The sequence below is a fragment of the Nelumbo nucifera genome, chromosome 7, assembly GCF_055504915.1.
Source record: "Nelumbo nucifera cultivar China Antique chromosome 7, China Antique-T2T, whole genome shotgun sequence".
Taxonomy (NCBI): Eukaryota; Viridiplantae; Streptophyta; class Magnoliopsida; order Proteales; family Nelumbonaceae; genus Nelumbo; species Nelumbo nucifera.
Window position 1 is genome coordinate 31889556 of NC_142655.1, and position 20180 is coordinate 31909735.

At 37.8% G+C, this 20180-nt stretch overlaps 1 protein-coding gene across 8 annotated transcripts; it reads left to right on the forward strand.

The window, feature by feature from the left end:
- LOC104598258 (flowering time control protein FPA) lies at positions 1-18843 on the forward strand. Of its 8 annotated transcripts, XR_016078428.1 has the most exons (9): positions 1-579; positions 8211-8456; positions 8730-8873; positions 9232-10223; positions 10950-12382; positions 17902-18056; positions 18150-18235; positions 18319-18378; positions 18571-18843. XR_016078428.1 is itself a non-coding variant. In XM_019197951.2 (7 exons), exons 1-6 carry the CDS (start codon positions 265-267, stop codon positions 12367-12369), a joined length of 3030 nt encoding a protein of 1009 aa, XP_019053496.1. In that variant the 5' UTR covers positions 1-264; the 3' UTR covers positions 12370-12382; positions 18571-18843. The 8 variants fall into 8 exon arrangements, 2 of the variants coding, with proteins under 2 accessions (XP_019053496.1, XP_010258515.1); XR_016078425.1 differs by adding an exon at positions 17565-17733 and having other exon boundaries at positions 17902-18378; XR_016078427.1 differs by having other exon boundaries at positions 17902-18235.
- Positions 18844-20180: the final 1337 nt, after the last annotated feature.

Here is a 20180-nt window from a genome sequence, read left to right on the forward strand (position 1 = left end):
TGTTCCTTCATCTTTTCAAAATCCATCCGTTCCTCTCGTCGAAACCTTATCACCTTCGTCTACTTCTCCCATCTAATTTAAGGATCTAGGGTTTTCTAGACAAATTCTCTATCTCGATACCCTAATTTCGTCTTTTCAATCTCCAATCTCTGTATTTTTTCTGTTTTTTGATCCATTAGGCGAACTATTTATCTTCTCCTTCTCCCATTAGATCTCCCTATATCATCGATCTCGAAAGAGGAATTGGGGATTTTGTCTTGTAGGATGCCGCATCCGAGTAAATCGAACATGCCTGTAGATCAGAATCCTAGGTCGAGCCATGGTGGGGGAAAGGATACGGAAGAAGAGGAAACTCCTTCACATAACTTGTGGGTTGGCAATCTGTCGAACGATACCACCGATACGGACTTGATGGATGTTTTCTCCAAGTACGGCGATTTCGAAAGCGTCGCAACGTATTCTTCGAGGAACTATGCGTTTGTCTATTTTAAGCGCCTTGAAGATGCGAAGTCCGCGAAGGAAGCTCTCCAGGGTTTCATTGTTCGCGGGAACCCTATCAAGATCGAGTTTGCTCGACCGGTTCGTTCTATCCTTTTGTGTATCTTTCTTGATTGTAACGTGAAATGGGTAATTTTCTTTTCAGTTCATGAATCAGCGTTTTGTATTTCTAGCACGATTACAATTTTACTGTTTTAATTTTCGTGCGGATTTGGATTACATATCGAAAAAGATTCATCTTTTTTCTACAACGAGTGCAAATTTTGCATACAATCGTAACCGCCCGGTGGCTTGACTATGTTGTGATTATGCATAAATTCGCAAGGAAAAAGATGAATCTTGGGGAGAGAATGCTCTGAAAGGATTGAAACAAGGTTCGCAATTAAACATAGAAGTAGGACTCAAAGAACTGAGATCTTGGAGCTATTCAATAAAACATTGACGGGAATAATTTACATCAAAGAAGGAACCATTGAAACATTTCTTTTGATGTTTTTAGGTGACAATTGAGAAAGAATGTTGTGGGTACGTTGGCATTTTGCATATATTCTTATTCTCTTCCGGGAAGAAAGAGTGTGGAAATGAAGTAACAATTAACAAGATGTGGTGATTTGGATAATGGAATATATATGACGGATGCAGAGTAATGCAAGGGTTAAAAGTTAAAACATGAGAGAACAGAGTTAGGCGTTGGCTATTCAGTTACTATTTCTTCCTAAAATATGCGTTGGTTATTCAATTTTTTCATTAACCCATGCACAATCAAGAGCTACTGTGTTCGTTCTGTGAACTAGCCCATCTATTGATAGGCTTATTCAAGATACTCTTGCAAAAGTATGCCTAGAAGTTACTGTTAAATTTTATATCCATCATTCCATGTGATATGCTAGAGGTTGGCAGCAACTGCATTCATAGGTAGCAAGTATTTCTAATGGAATTGAATGGAAAATGAGGATATATAGATGAGCGTGGATTTGTAGACAACTTTTTTATGGTTATCCAGTTTTAAGTGTCTTTTGAATTTACAAAAATTATCCCATGGCATAACCAAATGTAAGTTGAGCCTCACTGAGATCCACGGATACTTCTGATGGTTTAAATATGAAATCATTTAATATTTTTTTATGTGGTTATTTTCTCAAAATTGCTACTGAAACTATGGAGACCAACTGAAATTAAAACAATTATTTGATTTTGTGACTATTGTCTGCCATGGGATTATTGGAGTATGACCTATCATTTATTGAATATAGAGGATCAGTGGAAAATGTGTTAATCCTTGTATTTGATCTACCCCAAAGCTGCACATTACAGATGACTGAGAAGTAGGTCACCTTTTTTTAAATAGGTAAAATAAAAATTTCATTAAAATAAAAGAAGAGTACAAACTATTTTTCCGCTTAAACCAATAATAGGTCACCTACTTTTTCACATATATATTTTTGAAGAAGCTGAGCAATTCAACTGTGCATCCCTTTTTTGGGTCTCTGAGTAGTTGGGTTAGTCGGTCAGAGGTTAGTAGTGGCAGAGCAGGGTGCACATGAGGCCCTATTGCCATACCATTGACAGCCATCACTTCTGCAGGTTTTGTCCCATGTCTCTACCACAGGAGTGATGCTGAGTAATCATTTCAACTTCTGGGTCATTGGCACCTTGCAGTCCAATTATATCTACTTCTTTAATTTCATATAATGATAAGCAACCATGGCATAAAAATGTGTCTAGCCATTTGTCTCTCTAAGTGTAGGGTTGTTACTTGTAGTTCCTCGCCTTATCAATGAAGTTTCCAGTGTATTTCCGTATCCAATTTAGTGGGAAAGCAAAATGCCATCTATTTGATATCCTTAAGTTGGGAAGTACAATTAGATTGCCTGCAATTATATGTGTCTTCTATTATGAAAATATTAAAGCCAAATTTTTTTTTAAGCAAGTGTGGTAGTTTGTCCTGAAGGTCTACAGCTTAGAGATCCTTAACTAAGGAGGAGGACCCAAAGCACATTTTTGGTCACTCTCGTGATGTTTTCTTGAGTCTTCCCCTTCCTCTGCACCAAGTTGTTTATCAATGCACTTGATGGTCATCTATAAACATGGCAGAACCACCTCAATAAACATTCCCACGTTTTTCACCTACTGGGTCTAATCCTAATCCTCCCTATCATCTCTAGTATTGACACTGACTTAACATCCATGTCTTAATTGCATTTATCATTTTTTGGTTGTTCAACAATACTCTTTTTCTGGACATGTTGTTTCTTGGTGATCAACACTATTTGTTACATATAATATTTTTTATTGATAAATGGTGAGTTTTATTCAATTGAGAAGAGATTACATCAAACCAAGTAAGGAGATATCCTTTAAGGTACAAGCCACAAGGCATAATTAGATGATCATTTGTGGGTTCACAAGGAGATAATATAAGAAGCAAAAGAAGAATAAAAAAAGACTAATAATGATATATTTGGTGATCTATTATATGCCTTCGACCCAATGCTTGAGAGTTCTCTCCATCTTACCAATGATGGACTCCAAAGCAACATCTTTATGTTGAAAATCCTTGATTTTCTTTCATTCCACATGGTCCAATAAATGGCCAAGGGGGTGATTTTCCACAGAATTCTTCCTTTTGTGTTTAGCCCTTTCATTGGCCAAGAGAACATTAGCAAGTTGAGGGCCTTTGGGAGTCACCTAATCAGTGCAGAACAGTTGAAGGAAGTTAACACAGATTGAGTAGGTCAATTTGCAGTGGATAAATAGGTTCTGGACCTATTCTATTTCCTGGTTCCCTAGGTGGCAATGGTCCAGAGTGGACCATTGGATTGAATGTGCTCTAGCAACCATGTGGTCCCTAGGGACATGCATCTGTGGGGGAGAGAAATACGGGATCTGCCTCACCATTACAGTTGGGGATTGAGAATATCCTAGGTCTTGCACTGCCATGCATGCAGCTTGCCTCCCAGGTTCTATAAATGGGCAAGCAAGACGTAGAAGGGGACACACTCTCCATTCCCTTATGCGCTCAGACATCCATTTGCTCATTTCGTTTCTAGACTTCGTCATTTTCCCAAATCTTTCACCGACTCTGCCTTAAAGTAAGACTATCTTTATCCCTATTGTCTTACAAAATGTAGATTTGAAAATATTCCCATATTTTCATTGCCTTTTTCCATATGCTACCATGCCATAGAATCTTGCCCATGTTTACTTGTATTCATTTCTAAAGATTTTCTGTTTCCACTCCAAAGCTTTACAATTCCTAAGAGAGCCTTATTCATGTGCCTTTGTGATTGGATGCTTTCATCACCTTCGAGCTTTGGTATAAAGACCACATTCTTTTTTTTTTGTTTGTTTTTGATAATGTATAAAGACCTATGTTCATGTTATGAAATGATAATTTTGTCTTCTCCACTCCATCCCATAAGCAATCTCTTCTGAGGTTTTCCAGGGTAGTTGATACTGAAGCTGGTAAGCAGAGAACATAGGCATGTATTATATGGGAAGATTGGATAAAGTTCTCTGAATTAGTGTCAACTTCCCTCCCTGTGATAGTTAGTCCTTCCATCCTGTTAGATTAAGCAGGAATCTCTCAACTATTGTCCCATATCTCTTTTGATCAGTAGTTTGTACCCAAAGGGAGCTGTAGAAACTTAGATCAGAGTTTAAAATGTTGATGTTGGTGGAAATTTCAGTCACCCAAATATAGGAAACATGCTGGAAATGTTGAAAATATTGTATGGAAATATTGTAAAAATTATAGACATGGTGGAAATATTGTAAAATATGCAATAATATAGAATGGTATTTTATGGAATGATAAAAAGAAGCATATGCACACCTTTTTAAATTATTATTTTGCTCTGAATCATTAGACAAAGCTAAGAAGCTAAGGTTATAGACAAAAGAATACGTTGCCACGTTGTCTTGTAAACCTTGAGATTCCCAGCCACATGATAGAATGAGTTAAATCAAAATACAAACTTATAGAAAATGCAAATGGTTCTAATAGATCGACCAAATAATCTATTACACAAATAAAAACTAATATTTAACTTCATGTTTGAAATGAATATCAAGTTGGCTCAAAGTGGTAATCAAGTTAGGTGGACAATAATATTTCTACTCTACATATTTAACAAATTGTCACTGACATATGTTATAATACCATCCCTTGTAATCTACACAATGCTGCTAGTTTTTCACTGGGGAATATGTTGATTCCGGTAAAACTTCACACGTCCATGGAAATGGAATTATGTCTTGGAAACTATCTCTTGTCCTTCCACATGGTGCTGGTAATGCTTACTGGGGGAATATGTCAATTCAAGTAAAATTTCGTATTGATAAAAAAAAATTCAAGTAAAATTGCGTGTTGCTATCAATGGAAATGGAAATATGTTGTCGAAATATTAGGAAATTTAGGAACATTTTAAACCATAATGGCAGCACAACTTCTTCCTGTCTTGATGATATGCTCCTAGCTTGTGGAGCTACATGTCTGATTGCTATGAGCTCACTGTTTTGGAAGTTGATGTTCGATCTTGATACATGCTCAAAGCAAATGAGCAAGCATCACAAGTACCTCATATCCTCTTATAGAGCACTTGTGAGATGAGAGACATCAATGAGTTGCAGGAGAGTAACTGATAAACTGATTGTATCTACTATGAATCCCTCCAACTGCTTCTAATCTACTGCTTTATGCACCATTCTATTGAGAATTCTATCCAATGTTTTCATTTAAATCCAAATTCCATCTTCTGAAGTATGGCCAGTGAACTCCCGATGTATTTGGTCGTACACTTTTTCCATGACCAACTTGCACATAACTCCTGGTACCTTTTTTATAACCTCAAATTGGTGCATCCATTGGCTATGATGGATCCTTTCATTTTCTCATTGTTTGTGGTGGTCATACAGTGCAGAGTGCACCAGATACACTCCACTTAATATATATATAAGCTTTATTAGAACATAGTTAAGTATCACCAGATTACAGAGTACAACCAGCGGAGTACACTCCACTTAATATCCGCCATTCTCTTGGGCAACATTCTCTTGAATTTCTCATTATGGATGATTAGTCCAGGGTGACGAGAGTGATTTTTTTGGAGTATCTCCTAATCATCAATCTTAACTACCGAACACTCCTATTGTAATTACTATTTGTACTACAATTGCAATACACGTTTTGTGTTGGTCCAATTTATCTAAAACTGTGTTTTTTTCCATGGTGGTAACCTTCTTTTTCTCCTTTTCTTACCTTAAAAAAATGTAAGGTGGTTTATAATGATGAAATATCAATATAAATAAACAGATGTAATTAAATTGATTAAGGGAGAAGAAAAAGTTCTTGTGGAGTATGTACTGATAAAAAAAGGTATAGTTGAGGATGCTTTCACTTTGTTGCCCAGTACCTATTTTGGGCTCTATGTAGGCACCAGTGAAAAGCAATAGCCTAAGATCTTAACTCCTTGGCGTTATTTGTATGCTTGGGAGATGAAGTGGTTACCTGGAATTTATAAAACAGATCCAGTTAGCCAGGATCCATTCATAAAAATGAGTTGATTTTTTTTTTTTAATATTTAAAATCAAGGGGTTGAGGACTGCTGTCTTGTGGGCAGTATCGGGAAAATGGAGTAGAAGAATCTTTGAGGACAAAAGCCAAATTAAAAAGGTTTTGATGGAGACAATTATGGTCAGAGTGACACAGTGGGTATAGATTCTGTTATCTTTGATCATGTTTCTCATGATGATATTGCTAGGAACCGGAAAATGTAGAAAATTCTTCCACGACAAGAGTCAAACTACACTGGAAGCCACCTGAGGTGCTATACCTGAAAATGAACTTTGATGGATGCAGCTAATGGAATCTGGTGATATCAGGCATGAAGGGTTCCATGACGAAACTGTTGTATCATTTTATTTGGGGTCCATTGGACTTGGAGACTCAATAGGAGCAGAATTGATGGCAGTGTTATATGAGTTAAGAATCAGCATTCCAAGGTTGTAGTGGGCTAGTTAGGAAGCGATACACATGAACTTGAATGTACAGGTATTTATTGAGTGAAGTCAGGTCCCTGGCAGCAGAACTGAATGTTACTTTTCAATGTACCCCAAGATGTGAGAATAGTATGGTTGATAGCCTGGCAGTATGTCGGGGGCAAATAGGGAGTACCTATTTTGGTGTGAGATTTCAAGGGGAATCTGTTGTATGTAATGATTGGGGTAGATAGTGCATCCGATGCACTCTCTTTGTCAAATATTGTACATCTGTTTAATATAATATATTTAATAAAATTTTGACTTTTATTGATCATAGCAAAATATTTAAAGCAAGTGGTATGGATGTTTAAGCATAATGGTAATGGCAAAAAAATAATGCTAATAAAAGTTCCTTAAAAGATACCAATAGAAATTATTTTTGATTCTCTGGGATTTTCAGAACTGTTGGAGATATTTTCTATGAACCTGGCATAGTTTAGCAGTTTCTCATTACAAATATTGTTCTTTGGCAATTTATAGCCAAATGAGCTTTGAGTTTGCCAACTCCTATTACAGACATGAAGAGGCTTTGGTCATCAGGACTTGGTGTCTCTTTTAGAGAGTGAGGTTTAGATCATCAAAATATAATTGACTTAAGTTGGTTATTGCATCAGGCTGGATATGTTTTCTTGTCTCTTAAGAAACTCTGGTCAATGTTTAGGTCAAAGCAAAATGCCAGAAGTCTAAGGTTTATGCCTTGCAGAATCAATATTGTTTGGGTGCTTGATCCCTTAATAGGAAAGGGAGTAGTGTAAATGTTTGGAAAAAAAAAACTAAAGTAAATGGAAAAATAAATCTATTGAACTTAACCGAGAAGTGAATCAGAGTGAATAAGGAGGATTAAAAGGGAGACTAAGGTGTTTATTAAATGGATAGAGATAAAAACATAGAGGAGAGACATACAACATGATGCTCAACAATACGGCCATACAGGTATGCTAGATGGCCCCATTGAGAAAAATGTGATGAAAGGAAAGGGCAAGAAAGAGTTGTCACACGAACAATTCTACTAAAATTCCCTTCTCATTTATGGCTGCAATATGGCAGGCATGATAACATGTTTATGTGTCTGTTCTTGTGCTAATGCCTATTTTTACTATGGAGATGTGTGTGGTATAACCTTGCTACAGAAGTTCAGAGGATTCATTACTGTAATTTCTCTGCCAAAAAGAGGAAAGGAACTTTATAGCAGTGATATTTTTTTTCTGTGCTCATGTGTGTGTGGGCGTTTGCCTGTGAGCATTTGTCATTTGTGTATGCTAATGCATATGTTACCCCCATACAACATGGTCATGGCTGGACAAGGTGTTCAATATGGAATTTACACTGAAAGTTGAACTATCTAACATGAGACAACACCCTTGTACACATGTACTTGGGTTTCTTAGGTGTGTGTCCATGCATGTTATTCTATGTCCATGTCTAGTACAAAAATGCACCACATCTTGTTACGTTTGTCAGATAGTGGCTATCCCGGTATAATTCTCTTGTTGTTTAATTAAATATGTGTGATATTTTATTTGGGTTCTTTTATTACAACATCATAATATACTTGTAAAAACACAACAATATGTTATTATGGGGTATTTGTTGCAACACTATTGCATGAGAGATATGCAGACTTGGTTTCTTGTGTTTTTCTGGAGAACTAAAAAATTTCTATTTTGCAGGCTAAACCTGGTAAGCATTTGTGGGTAGGTGGAATAAGTTCGTCTGTTACAAAGGAACAGCTAGAAGATGAGTTTTTGAAGTTTGGAAAAATTGAGGAATTTAAATTCCTCAGGGACCGCAATTCTGCACTTGTGGAGTATTTTAAATTAGAAGATGCTACTGCAGCTTTGAAAAGCATGAATGGGAAGCACTTAGGTGGTGAGCAAATTCGTGTGGATTTTCTGAGGTCACAACCTTCACGAAGAGTAAGTCAATAATGTTTACTCGTTTAACATATAATTCCATGAATTTGTTAAACAACTGAGATCATTTCTAAGCCCATAAACCAGAAAATAGGGATGGTTATCTTTACGTGTTCCATGCATCATTCTGTAGATTATAATTTTAGTTGCTTCATATGTGGGCATTGGCTTACTTATGACTTATTCTGTGATATTATATGTTGGGATTTATTTTTATTTTTTGTTATTTTTCTTTTTTATTGGTAGTGGTTTTTATTTCCTTCATGACATCAACAGGAAAATTGGTCTGACTTTCATGACTCAAGGGATGGGCACTTCAACAATAGAAGGAACAGAGGACCTGCAGAAAATTCTTGGATGCCACCAGATGCCATGAGAAATTCCCCAGAGTCATCTCAGCTCGGGCTTAAAAGGCATACGGTAATTATTAGTGATTATAATTGTATGAACTCTGTTTATGTGGTTGTGTGCTTGTGCTATCTTAAGCTTGTCAGGTCAGGCATGAGTCTAGGAGAAATTACATAATTCTCTTGGCTGCATTGTATATACTATGTACTGCAGTTTACATTCTTCATCCAGCAGCCTACCTAGACTTATCTGTCTATACCTATGTGCAAGTGTCGACTGTTTGTTTGGTTGAGTCTGGTACTTTCTGGTTCTTTATACCATACACGTACAGTTGCATCAATTGCTATTATCTCTGTGATTAACATTTTGAATAACAGCTTACAAGTGGCTTGACTATCTGCTATGCACTTGATTCTGTATTTTTTTGCAGCCTTCACAACCATTAGGAGGCCGAAGAGAAGGACAACCAAGCAATATTTTGTGGATTGGGTATCCTCCTTCAGTTCAAGTTGATGAGCAGATGCTTCATAATGCCATGATCCTGTTTGGAGAAATTGAAAGAATCAAAAGTTTTCCATCAAGGCATTACTCTTTTGTGGAGTTCAGAAGTGTAGATGAGGCTCGGCGTGCAAAGGAAGGTCTGCAAGGCCGTCTTTTTAATGATCCGAGGATACAGATAATGTTTTCAAGCAGTGAGCTCGCACCTGGTAAGGATAGTCCGGCATTTCATCCTGGAATTAAAGGTGCTAGGCCAGATATGTTCTTTAATGAACCTCCTTTTGGACCTGGACCAGGGGATATGTTTGGTCAGAACCGTCCAATGGCATCGAATAACTTTCCTGGACCTCTTCCTCCTACTGGCATGCCTGGTGCAAATATGATGATGAGGCCTTTTGGTCCCCAAGGTGGTTTTGATCCACTTCATTCAGGTCCCGACTTTAATGACTTGTCTGGTTCTCTCCATAATTTCCCAGATGGTACTGCTAATAATTCTATGGGTCCAAACTGGAGAAGGTTGTCACCACCTGCATCTGGCATGCTTCCTTCTGCACCAGGTATGTGGCCGCCTATTAGGCCTCCACCTGGCACATGGGATGGATTTGATGCAAACCCATTTCAAAGGGAAGCTAAGAGGTCAAGGATTGATGGCCCTTCGTCTATCGATGATGCTCCCTTTTCTGTGAGAAAGATGGACAGACACGGGATTGGGGGAGACCAGCCATATGGATTTGGACCACAGCTCGATAGAGGCGCAGCACTTGTAAATCACAGTCCAGTAGGTGCAAGAGTTCCATTTGGAGGACCTCCTAGCCAGGGATTTCCTGAGAAAGATTTCTGTTGGCGTGGCATTATTGCTAAAGGTGGAACTCCTGTTTGTCATGCTCGATGTATACCCGTTGGAAAGGGGATAGACTCACAGCTGTAAGATTCATCTTTTTTATTCTAACAAGCATATTTACTAATGATAATTGTTGTTATTGCTATTATGATCAATGTGTACATCTTTATTCACTCCCTACACAAAATATGTGGCACACCTGCAATGGTTTGTTTTTCACCATATGATGGCCTTAGTCATAGGAGAGAGTCTGGCCTTAATCCTAATTCTAACCATTGCCGCTATGGATTTGTTTTCTAAATAATGCTGTAAGTTTTCTTTTTAATAGCAGATTTCTCTGTTCTTTGGATCCCAGCATAAGATGACCATGCCTAATAGGGGAATTCTGAACATGAAGATCCTAACTGTCCACCTGTAAATTTATTACCTAGATCCTTTTTGTTATATTGTGACCATTTCAGATGGTTTGATCCCTTAGATCTTGTTTGTTTAGAGGGTCAACATCCTGGTGGACATATTGTTGGCAGGGACCCCAGTACTTCTCTTTTTTCTTCCCTTTCTATTTCCTTCAATAATGCAGATCTTGGCTTATTGTTTTGCAGCCAAGTTCTGTCCACCTTTAAATTTATTACCTAGATCCTTTTTGTTATATTGTGACCATTTCAGATGGTTTGATCCCCCTTAGATCTTGTTTGTTTAGAGGGTCAACATCCTGGTGGACATATTGTTGGCAGGGACCCCAGTACTTCTCTTTTTTCTTCCCTTTCTATTTCCTTCATTAATGCAGATCTTGGCTTATTGTTTTGCAGCCCTGATATTGTTAATTGCTCAGCAAGAACAGGATTGGATATGCTCACAAAGCATTACTTGGAGGCCAGTGGCTTTGACATTGTTTTCTTTCTACCAGACAGTGAAGAAGATTTTGCTTCCTACACAGAATTTCTTCGTTACCTGGGTGCAAAGAATCGTGCTGGGGTTGCTAAGTTTGATGATGGAACGACATTGTTCTTAGTGCCCCCATCGGATTTCTTAACCAAAGTTTTGAATGTCTCAGGCCCAGAGCGCCTTTATGGAGTGGTTCTTAAATTACCACAGCAAATGCCTAGTGTATCCATTCAACAACAGCAACTACAACCACCTATTCCTCCACCCCAGTATGTTGCAGGGCAACACTTTCCTCCTTTGCAAGCAGATTATAGTTTAATACCTCAGAAGGATGACCATATTTTACAAATGGATTATAATCGGGCATCACATGACGACTCGACACCTCAACCCCCCAAAGCTCTCTTACCATCTACAGATGACTCTCACGTAGTGCAATCTGTCCCTCAAGACTATGCAAGAAATTCTGCTCCAACACAAGTTGGAGTGTCTCTAACTCCTGAGCTCATTGCAACTCTAGCTGCTTTGCTACCTACAAACATGCAGCCTTCCCCTTCAACCAGTGCCCAGTTACCTTTAGGATCTTCTGCTCCAAGACCTTCATTTCCTGCCTCTGTAACACCTGATAAAGCAATACAATCACATGGATGGAGAAGTGAGCATCAAAATGCTGTTTCTGGTATTCTTCAGCGAACAGCAGAAGAGCAAACAAGTCATCCTTCCCAACAGTTGGGACACCAATTTAATACTCAGGCACAGCTTTTGTCTCAATTTCCAGCATATGCAAATGCAACGAATAGGCCTGACCAGTCTTCACAAGCTATCATTTCTAGCACTCAAAATCAAGATCCTTCTCTCCACATGCCACCGCAGGCTACAGTTTCTTCCAAACCACCAAGTAACTTTGTGATCCCATCCCAAGGACAGTATTCCATTCCCCAGCAATCTAACCAACAGTATCAACTTGATGCTTCTCATAATCCTCAAAAGAGTTATGGGATGGTACACACAACTGATGCTACTGGGTTGTATCATTCACCGGTCTTTCAGCAACCTAAGCCACCTGTTGGCTCATCTACTCAGGTTCAGGGAACGAATATGTCCCAAGCACAAGTAGCCACCTCGTTAGTAACTGACAAAGCAAATTTGGAGTTCCCAAATCAGGTGCAGCAACTACAATCTGCTCTATCTGGGGCTGCTCATGGAACACCAGAGGGTGAGGCAGATAAGAACCAAAGATACCAATCAACACTTCAATTTGCTGCTAGCCTTCTTCTCCAGATACAACAGCAGCAGCAGCAAACAAATGCTCAGGCAGTCCAGGGTTCTGGCAGTCATCAATAAGGCATATCTCCAGGTAAACATCAATACCTTACTACATGGATACTTCTTTCTCATTTATTTATTAGTTGGATAAGTTTTATTAATACCTTGTTTATCTTTTGCTAAGAGGTGGAATTTCTAACTTAACTTATCCAATATGTCAATTCTGCCGATTTAAGTCAGGAAATATATTATTTCAGCTTTGTATTTTATGTGATTTAGGATTCTAGAAAGTGTTAGTTATTCTTTACTACAATTTAAATTAACAGTAGTTCCTTTAGGGAATTTGTAGAACCTGAAGATTTTATGATTTTGATTTCTCTTTGGAAATATCAATTTTTTGGCTCATAGTTGTAAGTACTAATTCTGTAGATGTGAACTGAGGGGAGGGGGTGGCACCACCTAGATCTTTGGCATCCAAAGTAAACCCATTCGTCCATGTATTATCTAGAAGTTAACTTGAGAGTGTAGTCTTGAATGAGTTTTAATGATTGAAGTATAGTTCTTTTCTTTTTTGAACTGAGGGGAGGGGGGTGTCATCACCTAGATCTTTGGCATCCAGATAAACCCATTCGTCCATGTATTATCTAGAAGTTAACTTGAGAGTGTATAGTCTTGAATGAGTTTTAATGATTGAAGTATAGTTCTTTTCTTTTTTGAATGAGAACATTGTGCAAAAAATTCCTGAGGCTAGGTCCATATCCAGTCTTACTCCACCCTTCCCAAGACTCCGGTTAGCTGGGACCAGTATTTGGATGGTCCTCTTTCCTGAACTGAGACCATTTCTTGGGGAGCCTGATTTTAGGCCCTTGGGCAGCCTCTACACAACGTACAACATTTCCACCACATGAAGTGATGATGTAGCTGATCCAAACCAGGCATTGGATTGGCCACATGTTCAATCTTGTATTCAAAGTATTAACTTTTTAGAAGCTTTACAATTTTAATATATAAAAAACTTGTCCATGAAAATGGCTTATTATTGAGATGTGGTAAGGGTTTTTGGGCTGAAATATATATATATATATATACATATATATATATATTATCAATAACACCAGCTTCATTAAATTAAAAGAAAAGAGGGAATATGGATACAAGAGGGGAGAGAAAATATCTTATCTCCCCAATAACAGAAAACAAAGGGAGTACAAAGAGAAAAGATTAAAAACTAGCCCAAAATACGGACTCCCTATTCACACCTTGCTTAGCCAACCCATCCGCAAATGAGTTGGCACTCCTCTTCACCTAGCTGTATTGAATCTCATTGGCCCTACCCAGCCATAAGAATTGTTTTTTTTTCATTGTTAAAGTTCCACAAACCACTGACCTCTGTCTTCAACCAACTAACCACCACCTTCGAATCACCTTCCAGGATCAAACGGATGATATTTAATTCCTTTGCTCTTCGAATTCCTTCAAGCACTGCAAGGATCTCAGCCCTAAGAGAGTCACCTTCTCCAATAGGGCCAGAGAATAAATCAATAACAATCCCTTCCTCATTCCTGAAAACTCCTCCAATCCCAGAGGGCCCTGGATTCCTTACACCGCTGCCATCAAAATTCAGCTTTATAAAGCCTGAGGGGGGAGGGGACCAAAACAGACAAAGAGCCCTCTTGCATCTAGCAATGGAAGCAATCTCTTTCCAGTTTCTTAGCAAGTCATCCACAGGAAAATCTGAAAACAACTCCAAAGATTTTAGCTAGTGGACAACCCTTGAAAGGATTCGATTTAACAATTCTTCCAATGTTCTTTCCTTGTTGGAAAAAATACGTGAGTTTCTTTCTTCCCACAAAGACCAGCATACCGCTGCCCTAATACACCTCCACAAAGTCTTCCCTCGCTTCCTAGGCCAACTGAAAAAAGGAGAAAACAAACCTTGGACAGTCTCCAGAGGATACCAAGAACACCCAAAGCGGGAGAAAACACACTCCCATTTAGGCTGAAATATATTCTATGAATAAAGGCTGACAAGGGGGAACATGTTGGGTTTATTTAGGCTCCCAAACTACTTTGGCAGGTGGAAGATTCCTGGGTCATTTAGGGAAGCTCATTAAACGACCCAAATAGCAAACCTCCTTGCAATATAGTTAATTTTTTCAAAGGTGTTGATGGGTTACAAGTGACATTTTTTTGGCCAAAAAAAAAAAAAGACAAGTGACACTTTGGTTACAACTAAGCAGGAATGGAACCACTATTTTTTTATTATTATCAATTCTTACTAGCTTTATAGTCAACCGTGGGGCTTAGGTTTTATGTTTGAACCCAAGAAACTGTAGCTTGGAGCAGAAGCAAGAGTTAGTGTTGGAAGTGATTGTTACAATGCCAAATTTAAGGAAGATTAAGAGCATTTTAGGAGCTTGTGTCCATGTATGTATTGTGATTAAATTTATGTTCACCAGAATATTTTCCTTATTAAATAAATATTTCAGTGATTGCTCTAAAGATTAATTATAACAAACATCCTTGTGTGGATTGTAAGGTAATATCCTACTTCTTTTATTGGAAGCAAAATAATATATACTAGTAATGGGAAGAGACATGGATTTTCAATTTTCTACTTTCCATGCTATTAAAGAGCTTTTTAGGGCACTAGGTGTAGAAATTTCCTTAGATTTTGAGTGTTTTTGAAGGATTGCCTGTGTAAAATTTTCCTTCTTAAACAGATATGTTGGTGGTAATTCTAAATATACCATTATCCGAATATAGAAAACTAGTAAGAGGTAAGAGATGGTATGCTATTGTTTTAACTAATACACTGTTAAAAGGGAGAGCTAGAGGCATGGGGGAAAGGTTATTAACCCATTATCCATCTTCCCAGCTATTATGTTTAAAATTTGTTATGTGATACTATTAGAATTCTTTTTTCCTAATGCACTGAGGAAAAAAAACAGAAATGGTAGCTTTCTTCCTATTATCTGGAAACATGATAGATTTGTGGATCATAATCTGGTGGTTTTGATTACGGAGCTCCTGATTCTATAAGCTTAATGATTTTCCCTATCTAAATCCAGAGGTGCAAGTTGTACAGCTCATTTTTGGTTCTGATTGAACTGACCGACCCTTTTTAAAACCCTTAGAGCCCTACTTGTTTTGAAGTAGACAATCCCTTCTAGATTGGTATCAACTCAGTAGTGTTTTAAATGCAAGAAACTCAACTGAGTCTTCAAGGGAAAAACATGAAGCTTCAAAGGGATCCATTGGGCCTGAGGCCAAAGGTGCAAAGGAGAGGTGCATGCCTGATTGATGTGAGTGCCACTTTTGAAAAAGAAAACAAAAGAACAAGCTTTACATATAAAGATAACTTATCTAGATTCTGGAGCAATAAAATATTTCAAAAGGCCTTTTAGAAATTGGTTAAGTAATGTGTTATTATCATTATGGTTGTGGACTTTTTATGTTGGAGCATAAGCTAAACTGTGTGATCTCCAACATCATAGATACAGCTTGCAATTTAGTAAACTATGTTTGCTACATCAAATTGAAGGTTTATTTATCAAAACTTAGATACAACAAGAGAGGTGAATCTAGATTCAGGTGTGACAGTGACACTACATAAATGAGCCTAGGCATGTTCAGAGTGCTCCTTTTAGAACACAATTGAAATTCATTCCGTCATTACTTCTCCTTTTCTGTACGTGTTTATTGCTTGTTTGTATTCACGTATGTAGAGATAGTGGTTATTGGCAGAATTCTGAAAGTATTTCTTGTTTATCATTGCAATTTATGCTTTTCCCTTACCATTGAGTGTTGTTATCTATAGTTATTTTTGAGGCCTTCTAAGTAAATTTGATGTATTGCGAACTATAACTCTGTTACACTGAATAATTTGTTTCTTATTCTGAATGACTCAAGTGGGATTTTGGTCAACTTTTTGTTAACGTTTGCAATTGATCAATGGGTTACATGTAATATTGAAGGAAATCACATAACCCGTAAATCTGCATTAGATTGCAAGGATAAATGTGTGAGAAAAACCTGGGTCAGCCGTGTCAAATTTCTGTATTAAATATGATTATAGGGATGAATTAAAAAAAGTTCCTTTGTGACAAACTGGAATTGTCCTGTGGCCAACCTACAAACATTATGCATGTCTTTAAAAGGATGAGTCACTAACAAGATTTGTGGCTTAATTGGTGGTTGCAAAACGACTACTCTTGGCTCAGAGCCTCAGAGGTATTACTTTATGTACCAATGGGCTCCTTTGTGATAAATTTAAACGAAAGTCTAGCAATGTAGGATAGATTATGCGTGCTATATGGAGACACCAAATTTCAAATTCCGTTACCCATGAAAAAAAGTATCAAATTCCATCTATACCTGGGATTGGGTTTCTAAAAGAAACACTAAATAATGAAGAGTCTAGAAGCGCTTTTTCTAATAAGCGTGGATCCCCCCATCATGTTTTACTGTCAGTGATTCCTATAAAACGGAGGCAAACATTAGAAATCAATTAGAATGTTACTCAAATAAAGTTTTGTTTAATCCATATATCAAGGTGGTCATCATTTTTCCTAGTGTTGACTTACAACTGTCGTTAATCTGAGGGTCATCAACATTTTTTTCTTTTTAGGCAATTAGATAAAAGGTTAAAAAAATAAAAGGCCTCCCATACCAAGAAAAATATTTAAAAAAGCATAAAGAAAAAGAAAAAAACAATGTGTGCTGCAACTCTACATTTCCCAGCTAAATTAAATTTGAGGAATCTCTTTGTCGTTAATGCAATTAGATGGCAGAACTCGAAAAATGTTTAGAATTCTTAATTAACCAATTTTGTTAGTCATTCATCGTCTTATCCATTTGGCAAATCCACCAGTCTTACCATATTTCTGGAAAAGTGGAGTTTGTTGTGTCCTATGATCTTCAAAACGCGTTGGGGTAGCGTACTTGTTTGTGGTTTCTTCTTAGGTTTATATCTCTTGGGAACCAAGATCATGTCTCTATAGGTTGTATGATTTAGAACATTCGGTCAAGTTGTCAAAGGAATCTATGGACATAGAGATGGTCTAATGGTTACTGGTGTTGATTACAGTCAAACTACTAGGCAAAACAATATTATTATAAAATTTTTGATTTCTTCCTGATAATTCTCGTCTTGCATATTCCCCTACGCGTTCTATTGCCTCTGTAATGAACGCATCTCACATTTGGAGATGGTTAATATTCTTGTCTTGCTCTTGTAAGCTGTTCATCTATGTATGGTTAATATGATGCAGCTTTCTCCGTCTTTGTTGGAAGGGCGGTTGCGTATAAAACCCCTGCAGATTCGGATGCATTCATAGATGCCATGGGTTATTAGATCCCTACATTGAAGGCCGGGACGGTAGAGATTATCTAATAGAAATCCTAGATATGGTTGTGATATTACTACATACATCATACATGGTAAACAATCAGAGAGGATCCGATCTGTTGACCTCATTTTCCAGGCAGCTTCTTCTAAGTTTTGACTTTTGATCATGTTGAGAACTCAATTAAAACATAAAAAATCTCAACAACCCAAAATCTGGAAGTGAAAAAAAATCACGTGTGTGCTAATGGTTTGATTTGCAGGTGATTAGATCTTATGCTCATGGCCAACATAAAAAATAGTATTTCCTTTCATTGGTCTCAAAAGACAGCACAGGTCACAATGCCGAGGTAGTTTAGTACAGAACCAATATCTGCTTTCATTAGGGAATGGCCACGTTGAGCGTTGTTGGCTTCTGGTAATTGTTTGGGTTTACCACTTACCAGTAGTTGTAATGAGTGTGTTCCTTTCAACTAACTGACGTTCTCAAATGACGTTATTCTGAGGTGAGGTGTTCTGAGGTGAGGTGGACGTAGACAACTCAAAAGTTCCTACAAAAGGATTAGAAGAACACTAGAAGTATGGAACAGCAACAGGGTAGTGCTTCGTTTGCCTATTTTTGCTTTCAAATAAAAGCCCTATTGACCAACGATATTCACTCAAAATTCTGCCGGTGCCAGAGCCCATCATCGTCACCGTATATAGACAGGAATAAGGGGAGGTTTAGAGGGTTGTTAGAGGTGAATGATCCTTTCTTTTATGTTTTCTTTTGGTGGTCTTAAAATTAAATTTGCATCGCATATCGTTGCTTATTGTTTATTGTTTTCACAAGTAAATTAGTTTGTCAATCTCTACAAAATAACAAAGAGGTATGACCCTAAATCCCTAATTATCTAATCTAACCCATGGTTTTCACTTCTCGGGATTTGTAGGCTGGTCTGGTTTTTCTCGGTGAAATGCGAGCGGACGTAGAAGTTGCGTTGCGTTGTTTTGGTTAACTTCTTGAAATGGAATCAAATTGCGCTCCGTTTGATCATATCGCATCAGGCAATGAAATCTCCCGTTTCCGTATTGGTTGTCTTCAATGTTTTGGTAGTTAGGCTATTAAATATTTAAATGGCATGGCAATATGTTGAGCAAATGCTGCATGGTTTATATACCTCTTGTTTTCTTTTAATTCATTTATCTCTTCTTCCTTTCCTCAATTCCTTTTCGATTTCAAAAATCATGATATTCCTTCAACGCAGAATGACTGTACGGGCCAGGGTCAGCAAATAGGGGAAACTTTTTGTTCCCTTAAATAAATGGAAAATACAGGAAGGATATGATATCTGAAAAACTTTTAACTAATCAACTGTTATGTATCAAAATTCACGGGAGGGTTTTGATTGGTCAAAGTTTTTTTTTTTGCAGAATAGTTTTTCCCAAAATAAAAAAAAGGGATGAAACCTCCCTTTTCCGGGGATAAAGGGTTTATTTGTGGGGACTTTCTTGGATTGAGATGGCTTTAATTTCCCCCGTGGGAAGGATCACTCCTTTTAAACGGAACTAAGGTCAACTCCAGAAAATACCATGTGATCGAAAGGCAACTCATCATATGATCCCCATATGCTAAAACAAATCATAATTGTAAACCATTTATGAGAATAATAACTACTCCAGAAAACAACTGTTTATACATCTTATCGCTGTACTGCGATCTGCGACTGTATCAATACTTCAGCACTTGCTGATCTGGTCGTAGCTAAATATCGGGGGTCATGGCCTCATGAGAGGAGCCTGGCCGCCTGGTTTCGTTAGTTTGCAGAAAGCCAGAAAGGCAACAGGCACAGCAAAACAAACCCAAGGGCCAATAAGCTCAGGATTTTTTATATAAAATATTAAAATTTTGTAAGTATAAAAAAGAAAAAGAGATGGTGAAATTTCTAGTTTTTTTTCTCTCTCTCTTGGTTTGCAAATATTCGGATGAAGTGATAACGATATCCATGGAAGAACTCCTGACGTGATTGGAGTTCACCAGTTCTGACCTGCATGGAGTTCTCTCCCAGCCTTATCTCCACCTATTCTAATTTTAACTTCTGTATTATCTAGTTCTATTGTGACTTATCTTGTAACAACCCAGTAGGGTTTGATTATTAACCTTGTACATAAACCTATTCAATGAATCTTCTATGAGTGTGAGTTTAAACTCAAATCATATTTCATTCATAGTATCAGAGCCACCGTCTCATAACATCGACATGTCCAACAGTTCAAGCAGCTCGGACGAGATGACCATCCCTCTCAGGCTTCCTTTGACACTTCCAATCTTGTCTTTGCCGGAGGGGCAATATCATCTAGGTGAAGATGGATGGCTGAAACTACCTACTATGGTGGTTTCATGTCCTACCCATTCTCAATGGTTTGGAACTCACCGGAGCTGTTGATGGTACTCAGAAGTGCCCTCCTCGCTCATCGGAAAACAACTCGACCACCAACCCCGCCTACTTGGATTGGGTCAAGCAAGACTAGTTGCTGATGAGTTGGCTTCTCTCATACTACA